Source organism: Polyodon spathula, chromosome 44, assembly GCF_017654505.1.
Source record: "Polyodon spathula isolate WHYD16114869_AA chromosome 44, ASM1765450v1, whole genome shotgun sequence".
In the NCBI taxonomy this organism is placed as follows: Eukaryota; Metazoa; Chordata; class Actinopteri; order Acipenseriformes; family Polyodontidae; genus Polyodon; species Polyodon spathula.
Genome location: NC_054577.1, coordinates 3,126,321 through 3,136,174, shown reverse-complemented (window position 1 = coordinate 3,136,174; position 9,854 = coordinate 3,126,321). Strand labels below are relative to the sequence as shown.

Sequence of the window (9,854 nt, the reverse complement as noted above, 5' to 3'; positions counted from 1 at the left end):
TCTATGCCTTTATCGAGTCCAACCGCCTGCATATGGCTTTACCACACCTCTCTGTGCTTTACAATGCTTCCCTATGCTTTACCAGACTGCACGAAAAGCAATCTCGAGTCACCGCCTTTAACCCACACGACCTGTTTTCTTTTTCTGTGTTTATTCATTCTCACAGCTGCACGTATGCCGGATGCGTTTCACTGCGCGATTAGAGACAGCTGTGCGGATTGACAGGTGTTCTATGCTGCAGTCCTACGGGAAGCTGCGATGGCCGAGTGGTTAAGGCGTTGGACTTGAAATCCAATGGGGTCTCCCCGCGCAGGTTCGAACCCTGCTCGCAGCGATCGACGGATGCTTCCTTTTTAACTGACTGAAATGACTCCCAATTTGAACAAAGGCAAGGAAATACAAATCCTTCTTATTTGCATAAAAAAAAATCATATTTTGATTATTGAATAGCAAAAATAAATAAATAAATAGAGGCCCCGGACGGAGAGCACCGACTCGTTTCTCAAACACCTGCCCGGGGCGCAATCAGCAACAAGCGATCCAAACCGCGGTTTAAATGACGAATCTGTTCGAATACCGTAGAGAGTTCTAGAACCGGAACCGCGACAGTTCAGTAAAAAAAAATAATAATAATAATAAATATAGAACGTGTTAAATAACTAATTGACCGGTTAATGCAAGTTCTTACCTTTCAAATGAGCCGCTGACGATCAGGGGTCTCCAGTCGTCAGCTGTTAAGCCACTGCAGATGTAGAGACGCATGTAGGACCTGCTGGAGAGGGGCTTTCCAGGACCAGGGTGCGAGACCCCCGCTCTAGGACTTGTAGACCCGGAGAAATTATGTTTGAAGTGGGGAGAGTCTTTGAAGCTGCAGAGCACGCAGTGTATCTGCCGCCAAACACAAAGCAAAAAAACATGTCTTTTTTTAATTATAGATTTAACCAACAGAGAAACTTGAACTCTGCCGCTGTTTAAGAGCTGAAAACGATTACGAAGGTCTAATTAAGCACATGATCAGTTCAATGAAGGGTCTGGTTCAGTAATTGAAGGCTCGGTTGCAATGAAAACCAGCAGCCACAGGGGGGTTCCCCACGCAGGACCGGGGCTGGGAATCCCTGTTCTGAACTACAATAAGAAAACTAGTTTTCACCGTTCATATAGCTGCTGTGTTGAATGAACAGTCACGGTCCTGGAGAAAAACTCCGCTCCGGGTTTTACAGGGAACACGAGGTCCACGGTTAGATCGGTTCAATTAAACAACTGGGAACAGGGTCGGCTGGAAGAAAAACCCGGAGTGTAATTCGCGCTGGGTCAGGTTAAGAGCAATCTGTGTGAACATGACGTTGACTGACGAGGTGGATTGCGCATGTGCTCTGCCCGCGTGAGGTCGAATTGAGGTCGGTTTGAATTCTGCTTGCAGAAGAATGCATTGATTTTAGCGGATTGCATTGGCGTTAGCGTGTGTAATGCAGCGTCATGTATACGCTTCTGAGGCGGCGTTGCTATGATACGGTTCCATAGTGTAGTGGTTATCACGTCTGCTTTACACGCAGAAGGTCCTGGGTTCGATCCCCAGTGGAACCATTGCTTTTGAATTCATAACTTCATTTTTATACGTGTGATGAAATAACAAAAGCAGATTCGTAATGAAGCAGGAGAGTTTAAATAGCTCTTAGTTTCCAATTATTATTATTATTATTATTAATAATAATAATAAATAATTAATAATAATAATAATAATAACAAATAATTGAAGGAACCGTAATTTCCCCCACAGTTATAAGGTCAATATTCCCCCACAATATATTTATAGAGAACAATTACCTATTATTACATTATTTAATAAAAAAAACAAAAAAAAAAAAACAACAAGATGAAGAGTGACCGAGCGGGGACCGAACCCGCGTCTCTGCACTGGTTCCCCGGTGCACAGAGGCGGTTTCGCTGCTCGCTAAGCCACAGAGCTATGCTCCGATAGACTGTCCTCTTATAGCGCTTTCCTTCCTTGGAACCGAGCGCAGACTATCGTATCATCGTATTGATACGCGCAGGCGCGTCTGAGCAGGAGACAGATGCGTCAGCATTCTTTCAGTGTCGATTGCACTTGAAATAATGCAGGGAAGTGAAGGGAAGCCAATCGAAATTTTTGAGCGTTGACGTTAAAAAGCCACACTCCCCCCTTCCCCCCGTAGTTGACCGGGCATCACACTCGGGCCCTTTGTTTGAAAGGAGGGGGGGGTGGTCCCCCCCCCCCCCCCAATAGCACCCTTTTATTTACGTGAGCCGCGTCTCGTTATGGGACAATATGGGCAATTACCCCGCTGGCACCCCGACCAAATCACAAGCCCCCCGGGTAAGGGTCGGGGAGGAAGGAGGGAGGGAGCATTCCAAAGTAAAAAAAAAAAAAAAAAAACTCTCTCTTCTCCTTCTCATCTGTGAGACCCTGAGAGTGTCTCTCAGGTATGATTCCCTAACCTGTACTCTTACAAAACAGAATGTACCCTATAGGGTCCATAGGCTTCGGCCCCCGCTCCCCCTCCCCCTCCCGGACAATGTCAGTCTGTCCTGGGCGCTCCTCCTCCTTCTGCCTCAGCTCTGGATTCTGTAGCACACTAAACGCAAAGTTGCGAGCGCCGTCGTTCAAGGAAAAAGAAACGGTAATCATATCTTCAAACAGATATTATATATTTATAAGTGTGGCGGTGCTTTGAAAAAGATAGAAATATTCACACCGCCAACGAAACTCTTTTTCCTTTCGGCGACCACATCGGTTTTCTTTATCCTGGCGCCCCGACGGTCTTCTTTCTTCTTTCGCGAAAATGTAAGTTCGACTGTTCCTGCTGCCGGAACCTCGGCTTTGCAGGCCCTATAGTCGCTAATAATAAATAATAGGAGGGTTAGTGAAGTGTAAAGGACATGGATGTACTGGATAATGAAAATAAATAGTACATGCTTTTCTCTAAGATAGTTCACAGTTTTTGTTATATTATAGATATATATAAATATATTATATATTTATATATATATATATATATATATATATATATATATATATATATATAGATAGATAGATAGATAAATAGATATATTTTTTAATGCATGTTTGTCAGTTTAATTTCAAGTTGTTTGTATATGTAGATAGTCAGATCGAGAGAGAGAGAGAGAGAGAGCACTGGAGGGGGGAGAGGGAGAGAGCACTGGAGAGAGCTGGAGAGAGGGGGAGAGAGAGAGAGAGAGAGACGGCATATCAAAGCTGAAATGTAATTCTCGTGTATTTTTCATCCTCAGCAGTTTAGAAGGAACACGTTTATTCTGTGGATTACTAGACACGCTGCATCTAATAGATCTTCTCGGAGTTTCCCGCAGTAAAAACACAGCAAAGTGTAATAAATCGCACCGCAGCCATGGCAAAGCACAGTGACACGGCACACCTAACTCGCGCATTTCCAAACTCACAAACTATTAAAAAAAACAAAACAAAAAACTTAGCTAATACTAACAATGACCGCTAACCCTACCCCCGTTACTCTATTTCAACACCGTGTGTTTGCCCGAATCGCCTGAGATCTGACGTTTACTGAAGGTAAAGTGCTCATATAGGGGGAGAGGGGGAGAGAGCCAGGGTGAAGTTACAGTCTGGCCGGCTGCGCGCTTCGCATTCCCGGGGGGAGTTCACCAAGTGGAAATCATGCATGAAATCTTGTTTTTTTGTCATTCAGTAGATTTGAATGATACATTCCTGGAGTACAAAGTACAAAGTCTAACGCGCTGTACTGACAAAGCAGACTTGCTGGCCTTACACGACAATAAACAAGATCTACATTGAAAACATTCACACAGGCTCCCCTTGTAAAAGTTTCTCCTAGTAAAAGCGAGGCAGAGACTAATAAAGTAAAGCATTATAAAGCACAGATAGGTCTGGTAAAAAATAGGGAAGCATTGTAAAGCATAGAGAGGTCTGGTAAAGCATAGGGAAGCATTGTAAAGCACAGAGAGGTCTGGTAAAGCATAGGGAAGCATTGTAAAGCACAGAGAGGTCTGGTAAAGCATAGGGAAGCATTGTAAAGCACAGAGAGGTCTGGTAAAGCATAGAGAAGCATTGTAAAGCACAGAGAGGTGTGGTAAAGCACAGGGAAGCATTGTAAAGCACAGAGAGGTCTGGTAAAGCATAGGGAAGCATTGTAAAGCACAGAGAGGTCTGGTAAAGCACAGGGAAGCATTGTAAAGCACAGAGAGGTCTGGTAAAGCATAGGGAAGCATTGTAAAGCATAGAGAGGTCTGCAACATTATTCCACTCGAGTGTAAGTAGAATCATATTTGGCTTGTGATGATGGGTGACTCTTTCTGACTCTCTGCTTCTCTCTCCCTCCTCTCTTCTCCACTCAGGAGGATGCGTTCGGGGAAGCTGCGTGTGGCGGTGATCGGTGCGGGGGCGGCGGGTCTGTGTGCCGCGAGACATGTCCTGGCACGGGGGGGCTCCTTCTCCCCCCCCACGGTGTTCGAGTTGAGCGAGCGGGTCGGGGGCACCTGGGTCTACGAGGAACGAGTCGGCAAGGATCAGAGAGGCAGGACTGTGCACAGCAGCATGTACAGGGACCTGAGGTGAGACACACACCTGTACACAGGTATATAGAGAGAGACACCTGTACACAGGTATAGAGAGAGACACACACCTGTACACAGATATATATAGACACACCTGTACACAGGTATAGAGAGAGAGACACACCTGTAAACAGGTATAGAGAGAGAGAGACACACACCTGTACACAGGTATAGAGAGAGACACCTGTCCCCATGTCCTCTGTGCTCTGTTTCCAGGACCAACATCCCAAAGGAGGTGATGGCGTTCCCGGACTTTCCGTTCGAGAAGCGGCTCCCCTCGTTCGTGCATCACTCGGAGGTGCGGCGCTACCTGGAGCAGTACTGCCAGCACTACAGGCTGAGAGAACACATCCAGGTGAGGCTGAGAGAACACATCCAGGTGAGGCTGAGAGAACACATCCAGGTGAGGCTGAGGGAACACATCCAGGTGAGGCTGAGAGAACACATCCAGGTGAGGCTGAGAGAACACATCCAGGTGAGGCTGAGAGAACACATCCAGGTGAGGCTGAGAGAACACATCCAGGTGAGGCTGAGAGAACACATCCAGGTGAGGCTGAGGGAACACATCCAGGTGAGGCTGAGAGAACACATCCAGGTGAGGCTGAGGGAACACATCCAGGTGAGGCTGAGAGAACACATCCAGGTGAGGCTGAGAGAACACATCCAGGTGAGGCTGAGAGAACACATCCAGGTGAGGCTGAGAGAACACATCCAGGTGAGGCTGAGAGAACACATCCAGGTGAGGCTGAGAGAACACATCCAGGTGAGGCTGAGAGAACACATCCAGGTGAGGCTGAGAGAACACATCCAGGTGAGGCTGAGAGAACACATCCAGGTGAGGCTGAGGGAACACATCCAGGTGAGGCTGAGAGAACACATCCAGGTGAGGCTGAGGGAACACATCCAGGTGAGGCTGAGAGAACACATCCAGGTGAGGCTGAGAGAACACATCCAGGTGAGGCTGAGAGAACACATCCAGGTGAGGCTGAGGGAACACATCCAGGTGAGGCTGAGGGAACACATCCAGGTGAGGCTGAGAGAACACATCCAGGTGAGGCTGAGAGAACACATCCAGGTGAGGCTGAGAGAACACATCCAGGTGAGGCTGAGGGAACACATCCAGGTGAGGCTGAGGGATCACATCCAGGTGAGGCTGTGGGATCACATCCAGGTGAGGCTGAGGGATCACATCCAGGTGAGGCTGAGAGAACACATCCAGGTGAGGCTGAGGGATCACATCCAGGTGAGGCTGAGAGAACACATCCAGGTGAGGCTGAGAGAACACATCCAGGTGAGGCTGAGAGAACACATCCAGGTGAGGCTGAGGGAACACATCCAGGTGAGGCTGAGAGAACACATCCAGGTGAGGCTGAGAGAACACATCCAGGTGAGGCTGAGAGAACACATCCAGGTGAGGCTGAGAGAACACATCCAGGTGAGGCTGAGGGATCACATCCAGATGAGGCTGAGAGAATACATCCAGGTGAGGCTGAGAGAACACATCCAGGTGAGGCTGAGGGAACACATCCAGGTGAGGCTGAGGGATCACATCCAGATGAGGCTGAGAGAACACATCCAGGTGAGGCTGAGAGAACACATCCAGGTTGACCAGCGTGGAGCTGTCAAAGAGACGAGCTTCTAGTGAAACTCTCTCTCTCCTCCCTCTCCCCCTCTCCCCTCTCCCTCTCCCCCTCCCCTGCAGTTTGGCACCTCTGTGGAGTCTGTGAAGCCGGTGGCCACGGAGAAGGGGTGGCGTGGACTGGCGTGGGACGTGACCACCTCTGACGTGACTGGTACAAAAGACACAACCACCGAGCGGTTTGACGCAGTGATGGTGTGCAACGGGTGAGCGAGTGTGTGTGTGTGCGTGCGTGCATGTGCGTGTGCGTGTGTGTGTGTTTGTCTCGTTGACACGTTTCTTATGCTTCTTTCCAGGCACTTCTTTGATCCTTATATCCCACCCATTCCTGGCCTGGAGAATTTCAAGGGTAAAGTAAAACTTGGCTTCAGTATAGTCTTGTTAAGCATTTCGATTCTCCCCAGCTTCCCTGGCCATGCTGACCCTGGGTTTGTGATCCTGAGTTTAATGACGCTCAGCCCTTGTAAAACTTTATCAACTATTCCTGCAGTTTCCCCCCTGCTTTTCTCATAGTTATACTTCTTCACCAGACCTCTCTGTGCTTTACAATGCTTCCCTATGCTTTACCACACCTCTCTGTGCTTTACAATGCTTCTCTATGCTTTACCAGACCTCTCTGTGCTTTACAATGCTTCCCTATGCTTTACCACACCTCGCTGTGCTTTACAATGCTTCCCTATGCTTTACCACACCTCTCTGTGCTTTACAATGTTTCCTATGCTTTACCACACCTCTCTGTTCTTTACAATGCTTCCCTATGCTTTCCCACACCTCTTTGTGTTTTACAATGCTTCCCTATGCTTTCCCACACCTCTCTGTGCTTTCCCATGCTGTATTCCTGTGCTGGATGAAGTTTGACCAGTGCAGATACGCAGCATCAACCCCAGCTGGTATTTTTAAAGATAATTATTAAACTTTTATCTCAGCTTAAAGATAAACTCAAACGCAAATAAATTAAAAACAACAGCTCAGCAGAATTTAATCCAAACAGAATTCTCTCACAGTAAAGTGTGATAAATCACAAGAGAAGTGTGGTAAAGCATAGGGAAGCATTGTAAAGCACAGAGAGGTCTGGTAAAGCACAGGGAAGCATTGTAAAGCACAAGGAAGCATTGTAAAGCACAGAGAGATGTGGTAAAGCATAGGGAAGCATTGTAAAGCACAAAGAGGTCTGGTAAAGCATAGGGAAGCATTGTAAAGCACAGAGAGATGTGGTAAAGCATAGGGAAGCATTGTAAAGCACAAATAGGTCTGGTAAAGCATAGGGAAGCATTGTAAAGCACAGAGACGGTATGTGTGTCTCTCCCTCTTTGCAGGCACTCTCATGCACAGCCATGACTATCGCTGTCCGGAGCCCTTCGCTGGGCAGAGTGTTCTGCTGCTGGGGGCCGGTCTCTCTGGGCTGGACATCGCTCAGGAGCTCTCCGCGGTGACCCGGCCGGTGACCCTGAGCCACAGCCAGCCCCCCCTGCGCAGCCCGCTGCCCCGGGGGATGCTGGAGGCCCCTGGGGTGCAGCGTGTGCGGGGGGACGGGGCCCTGGAGCTGGGGGATGGGAGCCTCGTCCGGCCGGATGTATTCATGTTCTGCACGGGATATAAATTCACCTTCCCCTTCCTGGAGCCGGGGGAGCTGGGGCTGCAGCTCAGGAGCCACATGGTGTCCCCCCTCTACAAACACCTGCTGCACACTGCCTTCCCCTCCCTGTCCATAGTGGGGCTCTGCAGAGCCATCTGCCCCTTCCCTCACTTCCACTGCCAGGTGAGGGGGGGGGGGGGGGGGGGGTATTACCATGGAGTGCTCCAGCATTGCCAAAGCATTTAAACACAAATTAATAATAACATATAAATATACTGATCAGTAATAGTTAACATCTAACTATCTGATTTCCAATATAGACAGTCGAACCCTTTCTCTCTCTCTCTCTCTTTCTCCTCTCTGTGTCTCTTTCCCACTTCCTTCTCTCTGTCTCCCACTCAGACCCAGTTTGCCCTCTCTGTGCTCGATGGCTCCTTCACGCTGCCCTCGCGTGAGCAGATGGACCGGGAGGTGGACACTGAGATCCGGAGGCTGCTGGACAGTGGCGTCCCCCTGAGACACGTCCTGAAGCTGGACGCGGAGCAGTGGGATTACAACGACCATCTGGCCGCACTGGGGAACTTCCCAGCCCTGCCCCCCTACTGGAGGAGCCTCTACCAGGCAAACAAGGAGTTCAGAGCAACGGATCTACTGAACTACAAGAGATACAGCTACCAGGTGCTGAGTGACACGGACTGGAGCGTGGAGAGACACCCACACTGAGAGAGAGGGGAGACACACACACTTAGAGAGAGGGGAGACACACACACACACTGAGAGAGAGGGGAGACACACACACTGAGAGAGAGGGGAGAGACACACACACACACACACACTGAGAGAGAGAGGAGAGACACACACACACACTGAGAGAGAGGGGAGACACACACACACACACACACACACACACTGAGAGAGAGGGGAGACACCCACACTGAGAGAGAGGGGAGACACACACACACACAGACACTGAGAGAGAGGGGAGACACCCACACTGAGAGAGAGGAGAGACACCCACACTGAGAGAGAGGGGAGAGACACACACTGAGAGAAAGGTGAGAGAAACACACACACACACATACACAGAGGGAAAGACACAGGCTAAGAAACACACACATACTGAGAGGAGACACACACACACAATTCATCCAGCAGGTACAAATAATAATACAAATAAAGTCTGTATAAAAAACGAAAGGTTTGTATTTGTTTTTCCTTCTGGCGATGCTGTTGGAGAGTTGAGCTCAACCGCCGGCCCGTCCCTTCGGCTCTCTCTCAGAAATCCTTCCTGATCGTCATGTCGGATAACGGGCTGTAAAAAACACTGAACAGCCGCGAAGTTTGTTCAAGGAGGAGTTGCACCGTGTACCCGCTGACGTGGGGTCCGTACATCGGACGCAAGTCCACGTTTGTATAGATTTTTCTATTTTGTTTAAAGAAAAATGGTATTTTCACGTGGGGACACGTCGCCGCTGAACCAGGCGGTTGAGGGGAGAGGGGAGCGGGAGATACAAACCCGTCGCTGATAAACACGGGACAGGTTTATATAGATAGATATAGATAGATAGATAGATATAGATAGATAGATAGATAGATAGATAGATAGATAGATAGATAGATAGATAGATAGGCGTGCCTCGGTGACTATTCGGGGCAGATATAACCAGCATGTAGGAAGCTGCGATGGCCGAGTGGTTAAGGCGTTGGACTTGAAATCCAATGGGGTCTCCCCGCGCAGGTTCGAACCCTGCTCGCAGCGATGCTTCCTTTTCTTTCTTCCTTTCAATTGATTGAAGTGACCCCCCCCTGCTTTCTAATCTGCTTGTATCTAATTAAAGTATCTATTCGCTATACACTACGTGTCTATTTTTTTCCCCCACACGCTCACAAAAAGGTTAGAATGAATTATCTTGCTGTTACTTATTAAAATGTTTCTAAAAAAAAAAAAAAAAGAGACTCCCCCCACCCCCCGGGATTCGAACCCAGGATCTCCAGTTTACTAAACAGGCGCTTTAAGCATCTAAGCCACGACGC

General features: G+C 48.5%; 1 protein-coding gene and 3 non-coding genes across 4 annotated transcripts; all 4 read left to right on the top strand.

Annotated features, from left to right (window-relative positions):
• Positions 1-252: 252 nt before the first annotated feature.
• trnas-uga lies at positions 253-334 on the top strand. Its single transcript has one exon. It is a non-coding gene; the product is annotated as a tRNA-Ser (tRNA).
• A 1,177-nt stretch (positions 335-1,511) lies between these two features.
• Positions 1,512-1,584, top strand: trnav-uac. The gene has a single exon. It is a non-coding gene; the product is annotated as a tRNA-Val (tRNA).
• A 970-nt stretch (positions 1,585-2,554) lies between these two features.
• On the top strand, positions 2,555-8,607 carry zgc:77439 (uncharacterized protein LOC378987 homolog). The gene is made up of 7 exons (XM_041237481.1): positions 2,555-2,657; positions 4,387-4,602; positions 4,822-4,960; positions 6,308-6,450; positions 6,541-6,593; positions 7,561-8,003; positions 8,223-8,607. Exons 2-7 carry the CDS (start codon positions 4,391-4,393, stop codon positions 8,541-8,543), a joined length of 1,311 nt encoding a protein of 436 aa, XP_041093415.1. The 5' UTR covers positions 2,555-2,657; positions 4,387-4,390; the 3' UTR covers positions 8,544-8,607.
• Positions 8,608-9,497: 890 nt separating this feature from the next.
• Positions 9,498-9,579, top strand: trnas-uga. The gene has a single exon. It is a non-coding gene; the product is annotated as a tRNA-Ser (tRNA).
• Positions 9,580-9,854: the final 275 nt, after the last annotated feature.